The sequence below is a fragment of the Nymphalis io genome, chromosome 25 (assembly GCF_905147045.1).
Source record: "Nymphalis io chromosome 25, ilAglIoxx1.1, whole genome shotgun sequence".
Classification (NCBI taxonomy): domain Eukaryota; kingdom Metazoa; phylum Arthropoda; class Insecta; order Lepidoptera; family Nymphalidae; genus Nymphalis; species Nymphalis io.
Window position 1 is genome coordinate 5,908,034 of NC_065912.1, and position 26,150 is coordinate 5,934,183.

The 26,150-nt window shown below is 32.3% G+C and overlaps 1 protein-coding gene across 4 annotated transcripts in view; it reads right to left on the reverse strand.

Moving 5' to 3' along the window:
- Positions 1–276: 276 nt before the first annotated feature.
- LOC126778087 (cGMP-specific 3',5'-cyclic phosphodiesterase-like) overlaps positions 277–26,150 on the reverse strand; it is a 133,881-nt gene continuing 108,007 nt past the window's right edge. For 3 of the 4 annotated variants that reach the window (XM_050501454.1, XM_050501455.1, XM_050501456.1), the window contains 18 exons: positions 25,669–25,782; positions 19,170–19,287; positions 11,969–12,095; positions 11,420–11,538; positions 10,644–10,909; positions 9,887–10,063; positions 8,508–8,684; positions 7,876–8,001; positions 6,961–7,078; positions 6,776–6,867; positions 5,928–6,251; positions 5,540–5,693; positions 4,704–4,863; positions 4,018–4,238; positions 3,375–3,552; positions 2,571–2,690; positions 2,290–2,325; positions 277–2,184 (listed from right to left, as the gene is read on the reverse strand). In XM_050501454.1, the coding sequence (XP_050357411.1) occupies positions 2,307–2,325; positions 2,571–2,690; positions 3,375–3,552; positions 4,018–4,238; positions 4,704–4,863; positions 5,540–5,693; positions 5,928–6,251; positions 6,776–6,867; positions 6,961–7,078; positions 7,876–8,001; positions 8,508–8,684; positions 9,887–10,063; positions 10,644–10,909; positions 11,420–11,538; positions 11,969–12,095; positions 19,170–19,287; positions 25,669–25,782 (2,610 nt within the window). In that variant the 3' untranslated portion in view covers positions 277–2,184; positions 2,290–2,306. Of the gene's footprint in view, positions 2,185–2,289; positions 2,326–2,570; positions 2,701–3,374; positions 3,553–4,017; positions 4,239–4,703; positions 4,864–5,539; positions 5,694–5,927; positions 6,252–6,775; positions 6,868–6,960; positions 7,079–7,875; positions 8,002–8,507; positions 8,685–9,886; positions 10,064–10,643; positions 10,910–11,419; positions 11,539–11,968; positions 12,096–19,169; positions 19,288–25,668; positions 25,783–26,150 lie in introns of all 4 variants that reach the window. The other variant, XM_050501457.1, reaches the window with a different exon arrangement.

The window sequence follows — 26,150 nt, forward strand, 5'->3', positions numbered from 1 at the left end:
AATGTGTCGAAAAAATTCCTCGAATGTTTGTTTTTTTTAATCAGATAACTTCGTTATTTTTTTGTTTGTATCAACAAACAATAAATAATAAGATAAATTTATCTGCCTTATATAATTTGGTTTTATCATGCATTTAATAATTTACAAGACGAAAAATCAGGAGAAATAAAACGGTTTAATAGGTAAATAGAATAAATATTTTAATTTTCAATGTTTACTTTAGAAAAAAAAATGTAAACATATATATATTTAGAAACAAACAAAATAATAAATAGATAAAATTAATTTACAATTTAAATACCTTTTGATAATATTTAATAGGCATATTTATGTAAAAATGGGATAACCAAGAAACAATTTAATAAATATATTTTAAAGGTTACAGATTAAGAATCTGATTTAGATACACATATATTTTACAAACATCAATACTTCTAAATAGTAAAGTCTATTTCACAACATTTCAATTCTAAACTCGCTAATAATTTTATACACACAAGTAAATATTTAGATATATATTGTAAAAATCTTTTAAGATCTCTGTCTATCTAATGCTAAACTCCTATGCAAGAAAGAGATAAAAACAAGTCACTATATTGGTTAAACTGGATATATTATATTAATATACTATGTAAGTCGTATAAAAGTTTTAATTTTCTTCTTAATTCCAATTACATTATTAAAAACAGTTTATAACTTGTCACATGTATCTAGATATTCGCAGAAAGATTATTTAATGTTTAATCGCAACAACCATTATATAGAAAGTAGTTAAAAACAATAAATTAAATATCCATATTATAAATAACGAAAATAATTATATATATATATATATATATAGTTTTATATTAGCTTTAACCTAAATAATAAATAATGTTTCAAAAAATAAATTTACTAAAAATATGCATAAATCTCTGACTTAAAAAACTTGTCAATGAATTAAATAAAATTCTAAATATAATTGTCTCTTTAGTATTATTATTGCACAATATCTTCATAAGCGAAGTGGACGTAAAAATTACCGTACAGATATAAATAACAGCTTAAGTTAAATAACTCGACTAGCATCATAATACTTTCTGCCTAATAAATACAAATCAATTGACAACTTAGTTTTTTTTTATTTTTTATACAAAAAAAATCATAAACTTATAAGATAGTTTATTCTATTTTAAATATAATAATGTTGGTAACACACCGAAATATAGCTTCAAAGGCCACGAAAGAGACGAATATAACATGATAATATATCATGTTATAGTAATAGATAATTGATCAGTGATAAAAATATAAATAAATATATTTTTAAAATGATAAAAATCTCAATAAATTTGAAATATTATGAACATTTTATAGTGCTGCCATTTAATACTCTTTTAATGAATTCAATCGTTACTTTTTTTTCTTAAACATTCATAATATTTACTTCAATATAAAATGTCAATTCGGAACTCATTCTGAATTCAAAACTCGATAGACGTAATTTTTAACTGTTTTAATTTTTTATAACGGCCTCATATACACAGGGTTAAATAGAAATATTAGTGAAGTAACACTAGATCACAGTCTATCAAATACATAAACATTTATCTAAGAGTTGTTTTACATGAAACATTGTTAACGTCAAAACGACGAATTACATTAAGAAACTAATAGAAATAATCATTTTCTTCTAAAAATGTATGATTGAGCAAAATCATTAAGGAAAATTTATTGCATTAGATACGTCTTATGATACTGGCAAATATAATCTGAAAATAGAATTTACAAAAAAACTTCCGGTTTTACAAGTCGATATCTTTTTTAAATAAATATTTGCTTTATTTTCGACTATTCAGAAGTCGCACTAATAAGTTAGCAGAGTTGAAAATATTTATTTATACATTTATTATAAACCATCCAATGATTTATTTTTCGAATTCCATTTGAAATCAAATATTTGTTTTATAATGCAACATAGAGATAATAATGAAATTCGAAACGGTTTATGTAAAATAATTTTGCCCAATCACACAAGTGTTTACGTTTCACTACATATGTAGGTTTATTCTAATAGTGTCTAATAAAACCTGAAGAAACATCACTAGTTACGTACAAATCATTTAATTTGCCTCGTTTTTGGTTTAGTCGATTGATTTGGACGGTTTCACTTTGTCCTTTTTCTCTGTACTGCTTTGGCTGCTCCTACAGATAATAATATATATATATCTTTTCATTATAATACTCTATATATTTTAGTCGTATCAAAATATTAATTTATAAAGTATTTTTCAATTTAAATTTGCTTACCAATTGAAACTTAACCGTCACAACATATGGCATAATCTGAAAATAAAATTATTTAATTAGTTTAATTTCTGTTTTAACTTACTTACATCTATGATACTTACTTACACTTACATCTATGATCTTCTACGTCTTATAGGACGTTCACCTCAGGAAAGCTATCTTAATGTGAATTTTGTGTGCGGTCTTGGATTATTTACCAAAAAAGACCAAAGTTGACGGCAGCAATGATATTATAAAATATTTTAGTATTTTTATAATTAAACATATTTAAAGTTCCTCACCGTCCCTTATGCTTAGATGCCTTGCTGGTCTGCGAGACTACTTCCGTCACGTGGTTCTCTTCCGTCGGTCTCACTATCCGCTCTCTCTCTTCTCGTGAGCTTGGCGCCGCGTAGAGGGATCTGAAGGAAACTTTTGGTTCACTCCGATTATATGACTGTCTTAGTTTACATGTTTTGTCTATAGCGAAAAGACATCGTTACGTCATAAGTTTTGAAAACGCTTTTGAGTTTTAGTGAATGTTATTGTTAGGTATGAAGTTCTAATTCAGTTTAATTTACTTTGATTGTATATGATGATAATGTAATCATACAATCTCTATACAAATATAGAAATAACCGCTTTGTTTTATTTCCCTTGTTATTGAAATATGTTTCATTAATAGATTTATTGTTAGCGCATTTTATCTTTGTCTTTACAGCCAAAACGGCTTAGTGGTTCAAACGTGTGAATTTTAACTAAAGATTGCGGGTTCAAACAAAGGCAACTACTGATTTTTTATATTTTTTATGTGCTTAATTTATGTTTATAACTCAATGCTCAGCCGTGAAGAACATTTTAAAGAAAACCTGCATGTGTCGGAAGAAATTCTGACACATGTATTGGAGCAACCGCATTGGAGCAGCTTGGTGGAACAAGATCAAACTCAAGCGCATTAGGAGAAGACTTACAGACCGTTATTTTAACTTTATTTTAACATTATTATGGATATATGCAATAACAATACTTCAAGTACAATATTTATTAATATTAAGAACACGTTTAACGATTAAAAAAAATGCAACAAAGATAAGAACAAAATTTACCTAGTTAGTTTACTCCGAGCGGGTCTATTTGAGAAATTACTAGGCTTCCCTCTCCTCAGGGAGTGGAAGGATGTCTTAATCGGCTTCACAAGTGCCATACTGGTGGAATCCGACACCGGTCGTGTACAGTTAAGCGTTGTAACCGTCAGCTCTACGTCTTTGATAGCTTCATTTGATGCTGTAAAAGAATATAGTTAAACGTCATTATTATCATTCCTTATCACATTTATTGTGGGATGGTGTTATAACACTGGCAAGAGACACAATTTAGCAGACTTTTGTGGCCTGTCTTGGTTGTAGTTTTACCACTTCCATACGATCGGTAGATTTGCTTAACAAAAACTTCCGTAGTCTTACGTCTCCAATCGGAAAATGGAAAATATATTTTTTTCTTTAGCTCAACCTCATAGTTTTAATGGATATACAATATTGACAAAATTACTTATATCGTAAAATATTAATAATTGTTTCAGCCGTTTTAAATTTAATTATACATTTATACAAGCCCGTGTAGTTTCATACAGTTTGCTGCAACAGACTCAAAAGGCATTATTGTCAAATCGGGCTGATAGCCTTACAATTTAACCGTACAAACTCTAGGTTTATAATACAAGTATATATTTAGTAGTATTCATAGCCAAACCTGTGAACTCTTCAATTGGTTTGTCGATTGTGTCGTGGTCAATCCACGTCAGTCCCATTTCCACCTTCTCAGCCAGGTCCTGCCAGCGTTGTCTATTCTCCATAGTGCCGGTATATAATGGTTGTATCCACGGGAAAGTATCAGAGAGAACTTTGTATAAAGGTAGGCAGATCATGTCAATGAAACCAACTTGCATCTGAGGTAATTCATCTTTCTTCTCTCTATAATATAAATGAACAAGCTAAGTTAAATATTTCATTATTTATTTACGAACAGTGCGTTATTACAACTTTATTTATTATTGCTCCGAGAACCTCGACGGTTACCGATTTTAGGGACGATGGAACAAAGATCAGCCTAATCGAGTCAGTCATAACTGAATTATTCGAAGAACCTATCTATATAGTGTACGGCCGATAGATATATTATAGGAAAGGAGTTGCTGTTATCTATGAAAAAGTATTTTTATTACGATTTTTCTTATCTTCTTTTATAAACGTAAAATACTAGACTTCTAACTTCTAAGTAAGCCAGAAACGAATTAGTGACGGCTGAGCAAGTCTGCCAATTTAGATTATGGATATAAACAAATTTTAATAAAAATTATTGAAGTAAGGAAGTACATATTGTAACATATAGTAAATCATATGAAGGGTAAAATATTTACAAATACACTGATATCGTACCTGTCCATCATTGCAATAGGTTGCTGATTTAGCTGCAATTTCTCCAAGTCCCCTTGATCGAAGAACTCGTCAGCTACTAATTTAGCGACTTTGTGTTGTACCTCCCAAGGTTTAGCTATTGCTGATACATCACAGGCTGTCATCATCATACCACATAATACTAGAACACAAACGAAATTTATTACTTACAAATAAATATATTTCAATTTGTATGAGAAAACACATAATCATTTGTTTTATGTGGTCTTTAACAAAGCCTCACAAAGTGAATGAAGTTTTTTTTTTAATATAAAATAGGTTGACGGCCAAATGGGCCACAGGATGGTAAATGGTCACTTATGACCGTGGACATTGGTGCCGTAAGAAATTTTAACCGTTTCTTACAATGCGCCACCAACCTTGAGAGCTAAGACGCTATGCCCCTTGTGTCTGCTGTTACGCCGGTACACTCACCCTTCAAATTGCAACACAACAATAGCTGATTGACGGCAGAATATATAATGATTAGTGGATGGTACCTACCCTGACGGGCTTGCACTAAGCTCAACCAAGTGAACCGCCACCAAGTAAGGTTTTGTTAATAATTAAATAGTTCACATCTTTATCTATACTGTTATATATTTCGTATTTTTATGTATAAATCTACAATAAAAGCCCGTAAAAGTCTCACTGCTAATCCTCTTCTTCTTTGTAAAGAAAAAGTTTGGAATTTATTTTATTAAGCCGAGCATGATAGATTATACCTTCGGCTAATATCCTTGCATTTTTGCCACTTGGGCCTATCTCTCGCCAGAAGAAAAAAAACTTTTATTTTAATGAAATTGTATATAACTTACATTCTTTCTTTTCTTGGCTTTGCCAGTCGAATTCACCGTTTTCAACTAATTCTAGGAACTTTGATTTCTTTTTAAAGTACATTGCTAGGTCCGTTGATAGAATTGCTGTTTCCACAACCCTCATTACGTCTTTATAATCACAAGGCGATAATGCCTAAAAATACATTCTCATGTAAGGTTAATTTAGACTTATAATATATATTTTAATCAGAACAGTGCTTAGTCAGATTGGTCAAAGATTTTTTATAGAAATTATATTTCTAATTTGAACATTATTAATTAACGGTAACACTCATTCAAAATCCAGTTCAGTGTTATAGTAGTGGTACATATAAATATACATAGAAAAATTTTTATTTGATAAAATTAAACAATTTGCATAACTTACTTGAAATATATTATTGCTTTCGCTATTCAAAATCATGACACATTGATCGAAATGATGGTGTTCCATCGTTGATGTTGAATATAAAATCGCTAGAGGGCTCTCTGTCTTTGTCTGGAAGGCGTTATTAGTTCCTCTATGGTCTAAATCGTGGCATAGACAAGCGACTAATAGGCCAAGGATTTCAAGGTCAGACATGAAGCGTTCCATTTTACCAGTTTTGAGCATCGCGAACATTGTCTGCGCAACGTTGAGAGCGTGTCGCCAATTGTGATATTTCACTGGACGATAGTTCTTTTTAACGCTTAGTATCCATCGACATAAAACCTGCGACAAAATATTGAACATATTATTTTATACTTGAATTTAAAAAAAAAAATTATTTAATAGTAGAAATGCAGATGCAAATAATTATTAAAATAAATTATCGAAATAGATATATATTCTACGTCTTTTAATAAAGATCCAGACCTTTATTCATAGTTTTTCACACATTTTCTTCAGTTTACTTTTATATTTTTTGCATTTATTTAAAGGATAGCTGTATTTATTTAAATTAAAAAAATCACCATATTACATATATAAAGTAATTTGTTCAATTACTTATGCATGTTTTTATTTTAATGCATTAATCACACGAATAATCAGTCCGATTTAAAAATCCTTTTGCGTTAGATCACAACGTTATAATATAGGTCTTAGCGTTATAATATGTATATATACGCTAAGACTCGTACGGGGGAAGCAGTAACGTTTAACGCGGGTGATAACGCGCGTAGCAGTTATTTTAATTAATGTTAACACGTCATATTAACCTTGGTTTCTTAAATGTACAATACGTGTATACTTACGTCATAGGGTATATGGAACTTCTCAACTAGATTACACTGTAAAAACATTCGCAATGTTGCTCTACACGTGTCTTCATCCGATAAATCGAAATCTAAAAAAACATATTTCATTATATTTGGTAAGAATTAAAACGCGATAAACTTAAGTTTGTTATTATTTATAATATTATTAGAATCCAACATACCATGGAATTTATAACTGTAGAGATTATAGATTTCAGCTGAGGGTATGACTTCTTGACAGAGCTTGTGGGTGTCCTCCGCTGATGCCGTGGCGTGGTACGATAAACATTCCAATGCTACCTTTAAATAAAATATGAATATTAGTTATACAAATCACAATCATCGCTCAATATTTATACTCGAAAACTCATGGAACCTTTGCTTCATACAGTTTTTTTTCGTTATATGATAAAATCGTATAAAACATATACACAAAAGTGTATGTTGAAATACTCGTATATCTATTTTAGGTTCATAAACTTTGTCATCGTTTGTCTAGTCACCATATCATATATAATATATATGTTTTGCATGGAGAAGGAAGCAGTAGCACTTCATGATAGGCTATAGCCAGTCCAGTTTAATAAATTTAGCAAGACAATTAGTATATATAAGCTTAATTTGGGATCAGATGGCCGTATGTGAAAAATGTCCCAGGATGTCCCAGGATATATACACAGAAATTTGGCACTTATATATTTTTTCATGGAGAAGGTTTTTAAAGTATCCAATTTGTTTCGTTCACACTAGCAGGACAACGTCTAATTAAACTAATCTTTTTATTTTTTATAAATAGATCTGATGGTAAATGGTCACCATTGCCCATAAACATTGGCGCCGTAATAAAATATTAACCATTCCTTACATCGTCAATGCGCCACCAACCTTGAGAACTATTGTTGAAGATGAGGGATGTTACGTCCCTTATGTCTTAAGTTACACTGGCTCACCATTCAAACCAGAACAAAACACTATAAAGTATTGCTGTTTGGCGATAGAATATCTTATAAGTGGGTGGTACCTAGACGGGCTTGCACAAAGCCTTACCACCAAATAATTTTACTAAAATATTTATATTTAATTTATTCAAGCCTTACCTTTTGTTTTGCCATTAATTTACATGCGTTTTCATACATCTGTGTATTATGAATACCGAGACCGCAGAATATGGCAAACGCTTCGAATATTGATATATCGCCATCCGTGAACTGAGATCCGTTTTCCTGCAAATGTTTAAAACTTCTTAAATTTAATGCAGATTATTTGATACATATCCAAGTTTAGGGGACTTAAATGTGATTCTACCCGCAAATACCACTTAAATCGAGTAACCGAAATTTCACTTCATTGCCTGAAACTGTAGAGTTAATTTTATAAATTACTATCAGATACGTATCTTGTCTTTTTATCTTCTATATGTAGTTAAAAGCTATAATAAAGCAATAAGGTCATTGGTATTGTAATTATGATGCTATATTTGACTTCCTATTCGCGGGTTCAATCCATGGTTGGACAATGGACATGTTTGTAATATTAACATATATGCCAAATATATAACAAATGTTTGATCAAACTAAGCGATACGAATACACTTAGCCAAATGAAGTACTGCCTTAAGAAACATATTTCTAATTCCGTTTACACAATATTTGTGTAAGGCGAAGAACACAATAAGTCAACACAAAAATCCAACAATTTAGACATTTTATATTAATAATAATAACCTTACCTTGTTAATCAATTGTGCTACGCCAATAACGTCCTTATTAGCGTTGACAATAGGCATACAAAGCATTGTTCTTACATTAATAGCGTCATCCGATGTAATATCAACTACAATCATACCATTGTCTTTACGCCATTCATCTACATCAGATATGTTAAGGGATTTATTGGATCGGGCCACCTGGAGAAGTAAAATTTCATATATTTAATATTAGTACTAACATTTGCACTAACGCGATTCGTATTTATCTTATATCAAAAGTTGTCTAGTAAATATTATTTAAAACAATAACTTTAACTCTAATATTAAAGTTTACTTGTAATTATTTTCTATTGCATGTAATAAAAGTAGCCTTAATAAAAACTAAATATAAATTCAGAAAAAAATCAGTCAGGTCAGTTATGAAAAAGTAGCCTATTAAGGAGGACTCTTTGGAGTTAAAGCTTGCGTTATAACAAATTACATCAAATTCGGTTTAGTTTTATAGCCGTGAAAGCGTAATAGAGACGGAGTTATTTTTGCATTTAGAATACTATATTATACAATATATAATAAATAATAATTAATATTATTCTATAAAAGCAAATTATTTCCTTTGAAGGTCTTTTCTGAAAATAGATTAACATTTATATGGATTTCCATTCTGTGTAAGCGTTGGTTTTATGAGAATCGTGTTTATTTTACTTGTGAGATATTATAGTATTTATTTATAAACATTAATAATAAAAAATGGACACTAATCACTACATATTGTAAAACAAAGTCCTCCCGCCACGTCTGTCTGTATGAACGCGATAATCTCAAAAATTACCGAACTGATTTTCATACGGTTTTCATCAATGGACAGAATGTTTTACGAGGAAGGTTTTGATGTATAATTCATTAAGGTTTTGTGTAAATTGGCTGAAATATGACGATAATTGTTGAAGGTGTTGGAAAAAATCATGACGACTATGAGCTTTACTTGCGTATGCCACGTAAACCCATTGTTATATATTACAATATAAACATTTTATTTAGACCCTTATTAGACACGTGTAAAGCCGGGGTGGCTAGTATATTATATACTGAGCCAGAAAACAAAATATTTATAATAGTAATCGTATTGAAAATTGAAACACTGGTAAATTTGTCCCCAGTGTGTCATTTATATACTGACATAAGATAGGTATTGAGTTTCATATCGGTTCTAAGTCGGCTCAAAAGCCATTAGAATCTTTACGTAGACCTAAAAGAGTAGTTTTATAAGCTGACGTTTTAAATATGCTTGTAAAAGTAATTTTTATTAAGGTGTTCCAATGGTGAGTATGAGAACTATTTTACATGTGTGTACTACTTGATGTATATGTGTTGTACAACTTGGCAAAATAGTTGAGACTTACCGCAAGAGCGATACAAGCAAGCGTCGATTTGATGTCATGTCGTGGTGTGAGAGTAGTTCTGGAATGTTTTGCTCCTAGTTCGAAGAGCGTGTGAAACCTCGTAGGCGCTGGGGGCGGTAACGCAGGCGCACCGCTAGGTCTACCACCCGGTCTTTGAACTATACGTTCTAAATGACTCTGGAACAAAAAATATAATAATTTAAATACACATAATGTGTTCACACATGGATAAGTACCACGCACACTTTAGAAAATAAGTCACTAAACACAAAAAAAGATTAAGATATAATCGGAAAGAAGTAGTGGTGTGACTTCTAAAATAAAAATATAAGGACAGTGCGACTGCTTCGTTAGTATAGTGACTAGATATAAGGCTGCAGATTCTTAGATCGTAGGTTCAAACCACAACGAATTTTTCGGTCGAAGATTCTCAGTAGCGCCTCGGAGTGTGGAAGTTGAAAGACCAACGATTTTACGTGCTTTGGAAAGCACATAAAATTGTTGGTCTACGCCCATAATTTTCCGATCGTATTAGATTATGATAGTGAGGGAATAAAGTGCATATGTGTTTGCGAACAAATTTGTGCATTATATTATGTCCTAAGCAGTTGGCTAGTCTCTTTTGAGATTTGGCCGCCGTGGCCGAAATCGGTAAGAGGATATCATCATTAGTACATTACGTATTATTAATTACTACTTACTGCTACGCTTTGAAGATACTTTTATACTTTGAGGATTTATATAATAATGATCTTACCGATTCGCAATGGTCTGTATCAAGTATAAACACTGCACATCGTTCACACTTCAGCAACTCCCTCGCTTCGGTCATGATCTTCGTCACGAGACATTCGAGGTTACTCTGTTCTTCAAATATACTTCTCGCTAATGCTAGAAGTATTTGATTTCGTTTGTATTCCAGAACTGACGACTCGAAGAGCTGAGCATTTTGTATGCCAATACCACAGAAAGTTAAGTAGCGTCGGAATACTTCTACATCTCGTGCGGAAAATTCTTTTGACCCTGGTAAAGAATTTCAAAAAATAATTTGGGACTGAATTTGAATGAATGAAGGATATATTGATGTCAACATTATGCCACTAGTCCAACTATATAAAAAACAAAGCATATATGGATGATAAAAAATCGTGGAGTTAGCATTCGTAGATTTTACAGGATATGTATCAAATCACATCAATATATACTTTAATCCCATTACGAGCACTTTTTAATCGACAACTTACATGATTCAATTCAATTTAAACCTACCACCGATTCGGAATGTATATTCTACCGAGAAGAACCGGCAAGAAACGCAGTAGTTATTCGTTTTCGACAATAAAGATACATAGATAATTAAATACATTTTGAATTATTATTTATCGTGCATGGATATTGGATATGAATAAGTTAATTGTATTTCATTAATATTTAACAAATTATATGTTAAATGTAATTTAATTAGCAAAAAAAGTAATTACTTATAAAAAGTGTTAACATTTATGCTTATGTTAATATAAATATATTGATTACCGTCAGTTTTGTTGATTATCTGTGCGACACCGACGACATCACCTTCGCAGTTGCAAATCGGCATACAAAGTATTAACTCGGTTTTATAACCAGTACGTGCGTCTATTTCACTGTTGAACCTAAAAATGAAAATATGATTAATTTTTACTTTTTTTTTTCTATTGTTGTTGACCGTTAATATTCTGTCAGTGCCAACGTATGTATATTAAAGTTGGAGAATTATTGGTTTTAAGTTTTTGATGTGAGTGATCTATTGGCACACCTTGGGGATAGACTGGTATGCGGTGAAGCGAAATATATTATTTCATACATCATGACGTAATGAAATAATTGCAAATTGTAGTTTATATCATTGAGATAGCTAACATATCCACTTCGAGTGTGAAATATATATTAGAAAACGACAGTTGATATCTAAAACTACATGATAAATACATTATAATTAAATGAAGTAATTATTGCAATACAATACATTCATGATTTAATATATAATTTATTTAAGTGTCACTTGACAGTTCTTTTTCATTTGAAATACCTACTCGTGCATACCTTGGATCAGCGTACGCGTTTTTTATATTGATGGGGTGTTTCGTCTGTGCCGCTAAACCAGCGACACCGACTCCGAAGGGTATTTTGATCTCCTGGGTCCTCGCTATCCGCAGCGCGTCGTAGAGGTCTGATGAAGAAATTCGATCGAAATTTTATTATTTTATAGTTAAACTTTTAAGTTGAAGAGAACGTTATGAAATGACATTCAGTCCACTTTTACTACAAATCACATTGAATATAACTCGCTAAACTGTTTTGTCCCAGTGCGGCCAAAGCTTACTTCACCAATCTCCAGTGCGGGTTGGTGAAGAATAACATTAAACATAATCAAGCAATTGAAAACAACTTGGTGTCTGGATGGAATCGAGTACGCGATCTTTGGTTTATGATCCCATTCATTATATCCATTGGGTCATCTCCGATCTGTTATATTAAGCATCGCGATTTTGTATTGAGCGCGAAGCGAGTAATTTTTCCGCAGCATCAAATGCAGTTGGTGTTTACATACTCGCATTACTGCGCTACTATTACTATTGCAGTGGATAAGGGCTTAATATTGGAGAGCCAATAGTTGAATAGTATATGGGCCAATCGTGGAAGTCGCAAGATCGATTTTGATATTATGGCGTATCAATATGGCGTTGAAAGATATATCGTCGTCTATGCAGACATTACATGAGTCATGATATGCATAGATGACGAAATAATGTAGTTTAATGTATGCTAATTCAACCACGGCATGGCATGGCAGATTTTCATCCGACTCAAGCGGGTTTCCGAGCACGAGAGGAATTATACACATAAATGAATTATATTAAAACGCAGTGATGCTTGCCTAGTAATAGTTAAAGTCAAAAATCTTTATTCAATATAGAAGCGTTACATCAACTCATTGATTGTCATAAATCTACCGCCAGTTCGGAAATAGTAGTAGCCTCAGACCTGGCTACTCTGAATACTTGGCTTTTCAAGGTGTTTCGAGTACGATTCTATTGTTTTTAAGCCTATGGTCGAAATGAAGTTTGTGTATATGATGGACTATTTTTCATTCTTTCTTTAAATAAATAATAGTCTTTAAGGTAATTAAACGGAAATTAGTGTTAGGTGAATTTGAAATAAGTAGCATAATATTTAATCGTATAATAGTTAACTGAATAGTGAATTGAAGTTCAGATGAAAAGAGAATATAAAATACCATCAATTAATGCAATCTTGCTAAATGTACTTAGTTTTTATTTGAAAGATTTAAGTGAAAACTCTTTTAGTTGGGGAAAAACGAAAAAAGTGCATGCATTTCGTCTTCAGTAACGCATCTTTTAGAATTTATTTTCAACTGTAGCTCATTTCACAAGTTCCACTTAACCCAGTTTAAACGGAACTTTATAATACATCTGCATGAGTGCGTACTGTATCTATGCATTATACATTTAAAGTTTAAACGTTCACAAAGCATTCATTTTCATTAAAAGCCCAATTATTTAAATATTGCACACTTTTAATCGGTTCTTTTTTCATAATATAATACTTTTAAAAAGTCAATAAGACGTAGTAAAATATCGTAACCGTAACAGCCTGTGGATGTTCCACTGCTGGGCATATGGGCCACCTGATGGTAAGTGGTCACCGAACGCTTTTGGACAATGGCATTGTAAGAAATGTTAACCATCGTTTACATAGCCAATGCGCCACCAACCTTGGTAACTAAGATGTTATATCCCTTGTGCCTGTAATTACACTGGCTCACTCACCCTTCAAACCGGAACACAACAATAACAAGTACTGCTGTTTTGCGGTAGAATATCTGATGAGTGGGTGGTACCTACCCAGACGAGCTTGCACAAAGCCCTACCACCAGTAAATGCTTTAAAAAGAGTGTATACACGAATATTCATCGTATGAGGAGTAGTTTGCTTCATTGGCTACACAGCTAAGCTGAACAATGCAAATACATATTATATATAATGTATCGATAGAACAAATAACAATGTCTTTCTCAGTTAAGATATATCTTCTACATAGAATAAAGCTTTTGACTTTAACTTTGAAAGGCTTAATGCTAAAGACTTGAAGGAAATGCTCATCACAGTGAAAGTATTCAACCTATTGTATTATATCGTTGCTCTCGTATCTGGATCGATTCAATTCAATTTCATTCAATTTGAACAGTATTTAGTTTGCGAGTGTTTGGGAATTGGCTTACGGATAATAAAACATCACAATTCATAACCAGTCCGGTCAGTTAGAATTTTTTTTTTACGATATTCAACATTTGTTTTCTCCAGAAATTGTTCTAATTTAGTAAATACTCTCAAATTACAATTTCAAAAGGGCAATAAAAACACGATTCGGATCTTTTGTTACTGTAAAAAGCTTTTAAGATAATAACTTGAACAATATTTCAAGATTAAGGCAAGCTAATAAGAGAAGTTTTTGCACCAAATTTTAATTTGAAATAAAATATAAATTAAGTTTATTGTTGTTTCCTTCTGTATTATTCTACTGGATTATATTATGTACTGTCTCTCCCGGGACGAAGATTTGAAACTTTGCTTTTTATATTTTAAATTAAAATTATAATAAAAACGGACGGAAAGTTTTTTAATCGTCGCTTCGGGATTGAAATGGAAAAATGTTTTTGATTTCTGTTACTTTTTTATCTGTGAAATGATGAAGATTAAATCTTATTATAGAGTATAACGATATTCTATAACGAAATAATATAATTATCTGTGACAAAAATAATAATATTTGAGTGGTATTATTGATACTTAAAATATTTTTAGCAGTAAAATATTTAGTAAAGTACTAAGCGTACATATTATTTTTTATATATTTAATTAAATCTTTACATACTGCGTACCTAAACTTAATTTCTAAATGATACACATAAGATTTATATGATGATGACTGTTCATTATAAGTTTACATATAATTACATAACTGGACGCAGCATTGCATATATTTTCTGAGACATCAATTAATCCTACTAGTGTAAAAAACTACAAAACTACCCAAATGAGATAACTCCAAGATTGTTTTAGTAGGCTTTTATTAGATAGCACTCACTCGTTATTGATTTTATCGTTTGAACATTCCAATGCATTGTACGATAATATTATAAAATCCATGACACGAATTTAGATATGTGTTTTGCCTAATACGAATACACAATGAAGTAAATTCTTATTTCTCTTTGAGCAATATATTCAGGAATATTGGATTATGTTATACAACTGCCAGTCTAAGCTGATTTATTCGTTTAAAAGCAATCATTTTATACAAAACAAACAATTTTTTGTATATAGAATAGGTAGGCGGATGAGCATATACCTGATGGTAAGTGGTCACCAACGCCCATAGACATTAGCGTTGTAAGCAGTGTTAACCATCGCTTACAGCGCCAATGCGCCACCAACCTTAGGAACTAAGATGTGTCCCTTGTGTCTGTAATTACACTGGCTCACTCACCCATCAAACAGGAACACAACGATACCAAGTACTCTTCTTTTGCGGTAGAATATCTGATGAGTGGGTGGTACCTACCCAGACGAACTTGCAAAGGCCTACCACCAGTCTCAATATATTTAACATACAGCATTCATTTCATTTCATATTATACTTTATTAATTGAAATTAAATTGAATTAACAAACCGTTGCGGCGATTATGTTAATTATTTATATAATTATATCAGACAATTTTATGCAATACTGTTTAATTAAAATTAATACTCAAATTAACTACAATGAAAATAAAATGACAATGTTGGGTTTGGAATTTAATTCGTCTTTTACCTTTGGAGATAAGTGTTGATTGGCGAAACATCTATTTCGTTATTCGTAAAGCATTGTTTATTCATTAAGAATTATTAGAAGGGTTTTAGTTTTAAAGGTGGTGCAAAATGAGAATCAAATTTGGAAGGGTATTATTGTGATTTAAGCACTCATGAACGATTTTGTAAGGTATTTAAAATTGAATAACGCTACTGTTTATTTCGCGGATGTTGATCACGGACTAAGATCTCCAATTTAAGCTCAATCCATTACGCTGCGGTTCAATGCGGTTTAGTGGATACGCATGTGATTTATATTCGACATAACACTAGATTATTTATAAAAACAATTAAGCGTATGAAAATTCAGTGCTAATTGCCCGGGTTACGGTTCGCAATCAAAGATTAAAATAGATAGACGTGTCGTAGCCACTATGCTCCATCCATCTTGACCATCTTGGCTCCGATTTTTCTTACCTTTTACTACCTATTGTTAATTTTTAAGAACACTGTTTTGAAGAAATTTCCATTCATCCCTCCAATTATAATAGGAGCTTGTTGTAGGAGTTCTGACGAAACACACGATCGCTTCCAGGCCTTAAATATTAAAATCCTGCTGATTTTCTTTCGTCGGTTTTTTCAGATCTGAAGTATTTATTTACAAATGGGTGGGTTTTTATCCACAATAAACATACAAGTGTAATGCTTCTATATTTTTCTACATAATGCCATGTTTTACAATGCCCGTTGTTTGTTAACTACTATTTCATCTGACTTTGTACTAAAAAAATGCTTTTTACTGAAATGTGGTGTACATTTCATTGTTGTTGTAATTCTGCGGTCTGGTGCTTAATAGGGCCAACGTCAATAGCCCTTACTTTTGGTGATCAGAATAGATATTATATAACATATGTTTTTTTTTTAATAATATTGTTGGTGTTAGCAATGTTCAGCTTATACTTATGCACAAATAAATTTATTATTTTAAAGACGATTTGGCAAATGGTCAGTCAGTCAGTAACAGCCTGTGAATGTCCTACTGTTGGGCTAAGGCCTCCTCTCCCATTTTGAGAAGGTTTGGAGCTTATTCTACCATCTGCTGAAATGCAGGTTGGTGGAATACACATGTGGCAGAATTTCAGTGAAATTAGACACATGCAGGTTTCCTCACGAAGTTTTCCTTCACCGTATAGCACGAGATGAATTATAATCACATATTAAGCACATGGAAATTCAGTGGTACTCGTCCGGGTTTGAACCCACCATTATCGGTTAAGATTCACGCGTTCTTAACACTGGGCCATCTCGGGTTCGGATTAAAAATGTACTTTGACCCTTTTAGCACCAGCACCGAATTGTAATTTCCATCTGTAGTACGATTATAGAAGTTAATTTGTTGCATCGCCATCTAGCGGTGAGTGGTTGCAATGTCGATTGTATAAAACCGCGCCCATTTAAAATACATATACGTGCCAACTTTCATTGTCATTCATTTTGCTCAAGCAGTGTCGCAGTATATTCATTTCAAACAGATATAGCAACATAATTTTTTTTATTTATATAGATAAAGAATTTGACTTTGATAATAGTCCAAGGGCTCACGATCGACCTTCAACTTTAATATCGCTAAACGATCCGTAAAATGTTGAGCCTTTGCGGCTCAATTTAATACCGATAAAAAAAAATATGGGTTATTATTTTTAACTTGCGGTACTATTAAGAAAGTTTCTTCGAATTTTTTTCTTGATGTCTAATATTTGAAGATAGAAAAAGTATTTTTTAATTTATAATATTATTGAAAAAAAAGGTAAAAAAAACTGTATATTGAAATAATACCAATACATAAGCAATTAATATGCAATGATGTTTTAATGGCGCTATAGAAGTCATGTTTCAATTGTGAGAACGAAACACTAAAACATAACAAAGGGTTATGAAAAACCAATTAAACCATGTACGACAGACGGAGGCCACACAGTGGTTTCACTGCGAGCAAAAACAAAATGTAACTACAGTTCACTGGACATATTTAACTGTTCTCAATCATATAAACCAAAGATGATGATGTCGTCCTCCTGACCGATTACGGCCATGATATACACATATACGCAAACTCAAATGCCCTCTCTATTCTCTCACTCTTATAACCCGATGGGACAACAAATCAGATAGTCCAGAGAGTTCAGGCGCAGGACAAACGAATTTGAAGGGCTATACATGATTTGAGGCATGGGAATCTACACGCTTCTAACTTCGAGCTGTTACTGAGAAATTATCAACAGAAAAATTCAATAACTGTTATTCGCCAGACTTGGAGGTTTTAACATTGAACCTCGGGCTATGTGACTAATGCATCTACGGACTATGTGACTAACGAGCCAATCGACCACTATTTGCTTATAAATAATAAATAATAAGTATTTAGAAGAAATGGGATAATAATTGTCTTAATCAGATCTATTACGGTAACCTTCCCTATTAGATTGCATTATTGATTTTAATCAGGACATATTCCAGAATGAAATTAGATATTTAAACAATATTGCATTTAAGTAAAGCTATCAAACAAATTTTATTTTATTATTAATTAAATTAATTACCAAGTAAATGAATTATGGGAAAGCATATATATCAACGAGGTAAATAGCAAGTAAACGCTGTTGTATCTTTTATTATAAGGCAGTTAAAGCCATATAAGCATTTATCATTTACTAGTACTTTTCAATTCTTCCAATTGTCAATTCAGCATTTTTATATTACATTTTATTACATATTTTAATTCAGCTAGATTCCAAGCGCCGTGTAAATCAGTCATTAATTTTGTATCCTGATAAGAAGTCGGAAATTAGAATATAGGGTTTATATTTTATTGGTGAAATTCAATCGATTTTCGATGTAAGGATAGTTTCTTTTTTTAAAAAGCTGACGGCGTCGGCCTCCTAATAAAGCGAAAATATATACAGAATAATATACAGAAACATAATTTCAAATTCATTCAAAACAATTTATTAAGCAAGTAACACAAGTTATACAAGTTATACAAGTTTGGAACACATGCTAGTCGCATATGATTTGTTATTTTATGTGTTTGTGCCTCAATGGAATACTATGAATTAATATCCTACTGGTGGTAGATCTTTGTGTAAGCTCGTCTGGGTAGGTATCACCCACTCACCAGATAATCTACCGCAAAACACCAGTACTTGGTATTGTTGTGTTCCGGTTTGAAGGGTGAGTGAGCCAGTGTAATTACAGGCACAAGGGACATAACATCTTAGTTCCCAAGGTTGGTGGCGCATTGGTGATATAAGCGATGGTTAACATTTCTAACAATGCCGAGGTCTATGGGCGTTGGTGACCACTTACCATCAGGTGGCCCATATGCTCGTCTGCCTTCCTATTCTATAAAAATAAAATCCTTGGTACTTGCCTGTATCTCTTGTGACGTCGAATAGTTTTGCCTGCAGATATCTGTTGGGCGGTGTTCCTTTAGCCAGGAACAAGCTTCCTCGGTCAGCTGATGTGAGGAGACATACGTTAACAAGTATCTGTAACAATAATTAGTGTCAGTATACATGTATTTATTATTTAAATTGCATTTTCCATATAATGTATATGTACTATATAAGTGCATCCAATTACATGAAAATGGATATACCTATAAATATTTTCTCCAATATATTAGCTAAAAGTAACGGTCATTAAAGACCATAAATATTCAGTATTGCTTGCTTTCCCGGATCTGAACCCAAGATCTTTTGAGTGTCTATCCACTAAGCCAACGCAGCTCATTCTTAAGCTACACTAGTAGAGATTTTATATATCAATAAGGTCGCCTTTTGTGTAATACCTTTTTGTGTTACGTAATAAAATACAAAATATAAAACGAATATTTTTCATTCGCGTCACGTAGTTCTGCTCTATTCGTAGTACTCGTACCGCGTATGGCTACACAACTTTCCCAGTAAATAAGATTATCATCAAAGTTAGTTCATTCATTTTTAAGTTTCACAATAAATATAATGGTATAATAATTTATTCAATTTATGTACACCTCGTATACTAAGCAGCTTGGTCCATTGTCGTATAAACAAATTTCAATGACCTTGTAAAAGTCAGCTCTTAAGAAAGAACATGATAGCAAATATACCTTACTAACCTTTGAAGTCAGAGCATTGGTAATAATTCACTTAAATCTTTTGTCTAGCTAATATAGCTAAAAAATTATTTCTCTAGATATTCACTAATGTGTACTGTTTAAAATGACAAAAGCTAGTAACAGCTTTAATACTAACTGGCTCTAACGTTGTCTTCAATCCTAGAACAAGATTTGCGCTTAATTGGAGAGTAAACTAATAGTATGAGTAATAAATGAGCATTGATTCGTTTAAGAGGAATTATGTATTTTAAATATTACAGTGTAGTCTGTAACGATCCTACTACAACCCACCTTGGAACTGTTTTGAACCAAACTACTTGGTTGGTGGTAGGGCTTTGTGCAAGCCCGTCTGGATAGGTACAACACACTCATCACATATTCTACTGCCAAATAGCAATACTCAGTATTGTTGCATTTCGGTTGGAAGGATGATTGAGCCAGTAAAGGTTCAGGCATAAGAGACATAACATCTTAGTTCCTACGGTTGCTGGCGCGATGTAAGGAATGGTCAACATTTTTTACGGCACCAATGTCTTTAGGCGAAGGTGATTATTTGCTAGTTCGCCTACCTATTACCTATATTAATATTTAAAAAAAAATTGTATTGGTTTCACATTTATTTAAAATATAATATAGTATGTATATATTTTTGTATAATATACTTAAATTATGTTTATTTGATTTGTTTTTTTAATAGACAAATGTTATTTAATTCTTACAAGATAATATTTATCTTTAATTATCTTAATTGTCTCAAATGACCCACAATTTTATTATTAGTTTAATATGTATAGAATATTATGTGACCAAGAGCATTTTAACTAAATCTGAACAATATGTACTCAACTTAATATATAAGTGTAATACTTATCTTAATATTAAAGTATAGGATTCATTTGGAAAGTGGATCGTAATAGAAGATTAGCCTTACTCTCGTTTTGAAGAAAACAATTTCATTTGCAAGAGTGCTATCACACCGTATTGCTATGATTTAGTTGTATAATATGGCAACACACTTTCTGTGAAAGTAAGAAAAAACATCTATTGGGGGTAAGACCAGTTCGTATGCCGTGACGAAACACGGCATGACGCTCTCTTATGCCGTCATGATCTTTACTGGTGGGCGCATAAAACGGAACTCATGTTTTTATGAATTTTACTTCCTATTTATATTAATTGGTTTTCTTAGTTATAATTCTTTCAATAACTATTAATTTCGATGTTTCATATGTGCCGTGCATCATGTGACTACCAATTTTATTGTGCATGTTATGCCCTATTTCACAAGCAAGATAATTTTGTAAGAACAAACTCGAACCTCACCGCAGAAAACGGTCGTGAATAGTCAGAATGTAATATGCGATATTGATCATTATAATAATGACATTTCAAGAATACACGCATCAAAATTATATAACACCATAAGTCGGTTGTCAACATTTAACGGTTAAGTAATGAAGTAAGTTCTTAAAGAATAGAACTGCTGATTGTGAACCAATTTTAATGAATATTTTATTATTCAATAGGTTATTCGTAAGTTATCGCCTCAAATCAATTTTAAAGAAAAAAAGGCCAAAGCAAGGCTTATTCAGATTTATAATGTTTATAAACATAGATAGTGTAAATATTTAAATGACAATATTTTTTAAATATTGCTCTGATAAATTTTCTTTAAATTAATAAAGAAAACTGTTTATTATGTTAATTCTTAAGCGCGATTTCGCGTGACAAAACGTAGCTTATATGTCTCCGGCTGATACTATATCTACAGTATCTATAAATTATATAAACTTGAAAATAGCTTTTATTTAATTCATATACGAATAAAATTGATATTACTACATTCAAATCACAGAACTTGGGCGTAACAAAAATAAATGGTTGTGTTCCGGTTTGAAGAGTGAGTGAGCCAATTTCAAGCACAAGGGACATATTCTTTTAGTTCGTAAGTAAGTAAGTAATGTCAATGAACGGTCGTGATCATTATCAGGTAGCTTATTTGCCAATCCGACTACCTATTATTAAAATAAAAATTAATTTCACATTTATCTAAAATGATACTAAAAAAAAAGTACCAAAAATATTATTACAATCTACTCGAATAAGGAATTTTCAGAATATTTCAAGTTCATATTCTCGTTACGAAATATATATTCTCGTCAGAATAACATTTTATTAATAAAAGTCCTTCGACCTCTTCGAAATTAAAGTCTGTTGCTGCGCGTCACAATATTCTTAATTTACATAATATTGATATTGATTAAATCACATTTAGAACGGTCAAATGCGAAATTGGTAAATTGTGCGGGTATTATTTCTTTAAATTTTAGTCATGTAGATAAAATAAATAAATAACTGATTGTAATTTTGCGGTATCCTCACTTTTTTTTAAATTATTACGAACCAAGGTTTTTGTAAAGCAGTGCTTGTTCGTGTTTGAACCCGCAATCTTCGATTAAGGTTCACATGTTCTAACTTTAAGCCATCTTAGCTCTCTAACTACTAAGATCCGAAACAGCCTGTGGATGTCCCACTGCTGGGCTAAAGACCTCCTCTCCTCATTTTGAGGAGAAGGTTTGGAGCTTATTCCACCACGCTGCTCCAATGCGGGTTGGTGGAAAATGGAGTGGAAGTTCGAATCGCAAACAAATCTCTCATATAAAGATTAAGTGTATCTGTTATAGTTTAGGCGCTTCGAAAGCTCCCGGATTGATATTTTCTCCCGATCTATGTCTACATAATATTAATGCTGACTGCCTCGTTGGTCTATTGGTTAGATGTAAGGCCGCAGACCCGGAGGCCTTGGTTCAATTTTCAGGTCGGCCCGGAGTCTGGAAGTTGGAAGTGTGTACACTCCCGTGCCTCGTAAAGCACGTAAAGCCGTTGATCCTGCGCCTGAACTCTTTCCGGTCGTGTCGGATTGCCCATACTGTGTTTGCAGTGCAAACACTTGTGTACTACAATATGTCCTGCGCAGTTGACTAATCTCTCTTGAGATTGGCAGCTGTGGACGAAATCGGTTCGAAGGATATTCATCTATATATTGGATTATACCTCAAGAAATAGGTATGCATTATATTAAAATACTACGCCTACGGTCAACATGAAACAATACATTCAAATAATAAATAATCCATTTCAATCGGATTAGCAGTTTTTGCGCGAAATCAGAAAATAAACAATCAATACTTGTTCTCTTTTTATAATATTATTATAAATATTGCTAAAGTAAATCCGCGTGAAATCAGTAATGCATTGAGATCACAAGTTCGTAATATCAAGTCGAATTAACCACTAATTAGGGAGTGGCGGGTCGTTAATCATAAGCTTGTAGTTAATTGGCTTATTAAAGGATGGATTTATGACTGCTACGTAGTGCTTAAGCTCGGAGAACGTTGTAGTACATAAAGTAACTTCGCTTGTTTGCTTGTTTGTGCTTATCACCACAGATAATAAAATATGCTTTTGTTAATGGTAAGAGCTAGTAAGTGTAAATGAGCCGTACATCGATGCCTTATTAAAGTACAGGTTTCTTTTCAATGTATTTCTTCATTAGCGATTACGAGATCAATACTACTTTTTTGGTGGTAGGGTTTTGTGCAAGTTCTTCTGGTAGGTACCACCCACACATCACATATTTTAATACTTAGTATTGTTGTATTCTGGTTGGAATGTGTGATCAAGTGTAACACAAAGGACGAAACATCTTAGATTCTAAGGTTGGTGGTGCATTGGATATATTGGATTTATGCTTATAATTCAAATTGTGCTTGACGGTGAAGGAAAACATCGCGTAGAAACCTGCATGTGTCTACTTTCACTGAAATTCTGCCACATGTGCTTCCACCAACCTGCATTGGATCAGCGTGGTGGAACAAGCTTCAAAACCTTTTACCTAAAACAATTAGAGTAGGCCTTAGTTCAGGATGTTACTGTTACTATTGTATATTTAGTCAAATTAACATATAAATTAAAATCCTTATTCTTAAGTAATCAAATTTGTATTTTCTGGCTTTTTTATTTAAAAAAGATTCGAAGCTCAATCACCTACTTTACGACAAATTGGCAGATTTACATGGTTTTGAATTTGTTTCCAGACTTGCAGACTTCTCGCAGATTTGGAGCCACGAGGAAAAGAAAACTTGGATAAATTTATCGATTTTTGTCCAGTGTTAATACACTGATTATTGTGTCTCGTTAAAACTGAAGCTATGAATAGTAGATGATAGTGAAACCTTCGTGTATCTTGATATATGTCCCACTGCTGGGCTAAGGTTACCTCGATTTTTTTGAGGAGAAGGCTTGGGCTGGTGGATACACTTTGGGAAAATATTCATCATCCTAAAACCTAATTACAATTAGGCGGTAAGTTACAAATTATGCTTAATGTTGATCAATGTTAATATTTATAATAATAACATTATTTTATTGTTTTCGATTTGTTTACTCTGATAAAATAAATTATAATATTTTAATTATCTTCTTTGATCGTATTACGCAGAGGAATTTCTCTAAACATCAATTTAAATATGTAAATATTTGTATTTATATATAGAACGAGTTCGTTAAAAACGCCACAGATCCGCCTACGAATTGGTTACGTTTCGAATCGTTTATAAATAATTAGCGAAAAAATCTTAGAAAATAATACACGTTTACCTAAAAAAAACGCTGCGATTGACTCAAAACACACCTACGCGCAAACCTACGCAAACATCATAATCGTAACAAGCGTATACCTACGCAAGATCGAGTTCAAAGTAAAATTTACTTCAATTTCACTAACCAAGTCAACTAAAGTACGAGTAGCTTTGTATTTGTGGTACCCATTCATCCGTTGTCCTCCCACCACAAATAATTATCAAAACAGCATTTACTAAAGTTAATTTATATTTTTGGTAAAAGTTAACACTACGGATCATAAATTATTTTTATTAACTAAAATAGCTACAAATTTTATTGTGTTACGCAAATGTGAAAGCTTGTCTGAGTAGATGAAGCCATCTTCAGTTATTCTACTGCTAAACAAGCAGGCATAACGAATATCAAATCTTGATTCGTAATCTAAACACTTTTTTGTAAAAAAAACATCTCGACATAGTAAGTGGTGGTTGATTAATTTTAACCATCCCTTACATAACTGATCTCACTTACCCTTTAAATGGTTATATAAGTATTTTTATTCTACAGTAGAATATATGATAAGTGGATATTACTTACTCAGTCGGCTGCACAAGGCCTTGCCACCATGCAAAACTTTAAAATAATTGTTATATTGTAAGCAACATGACATAAATGGTCATATTTTATGATCGGTTTGCCCAAAGGTTTTTTTATAGAATAGGAAGGCGGACGAGCATATGGACCACCTGATGGTAAGTGGTCACCAACGCCCATAGACATTGGCATTGTAAGACATGTTAACCATCGCTTACATCATCAATGCGCCACCAACCTTGGGAACTAAGATGTAATGTCCCTTGTGCCTGTAATTACACTTCACCCTTCAAACCGGAACACATCAATACCAAGTACTGCTGTTTTGCGGTAGAATATCTGATGAGTGGGTGGTACCTACCCAGACGAGCTTGCACAAAGCTCTACCACCAGTTACCTGATAACATCGCTGCGTTAGCGATATGGCCGCCTGTTGAACGTAATTCTACATTTGTAAAAAAATATGTATGTCTTAGTTTCGAAGTGCAATAAAGAATATATAAATAACAAAGTAAAAGAATATGACTGTAAAACTTGACAGATTTTCGCTCACCTTATGACAGAGAACATCGATATCCAATTCGTTGGCAACATCCTTAATAAGGTCCATAAAGAGATCCGCTTCATCCAGCTGCCTTTGCGCGGAGCTACTCGGTGATCGCGATCTCTGAAAAGATTAAAATTTTATCTCAGTATAATCCTTATTGTAAGTTTGCTCAAGGATTTAGTGCTTATATGTTTTTTTTATTATTAGTTGTTTATCAATTCAATAATAAAATGGCAGGAGGCGATTGTATCATTCGCAAGGTGTGATGATTATCATCCATAATCTCACTAATTATATAATAAGATTTTGCAACCATACACTTGTTTCTTTACAATTTTTTTAAATTTAGCAACAAAGGTGTCTTGAACGGTGGGATGGTTGAATATTTTTATCGTTGTTTTTATGGTAGGTTATCAACAGATTTGATTATATTGACATCCATTTATTATTTTATGCATAATGCGTAAGCAAATATACCGACAAATTTT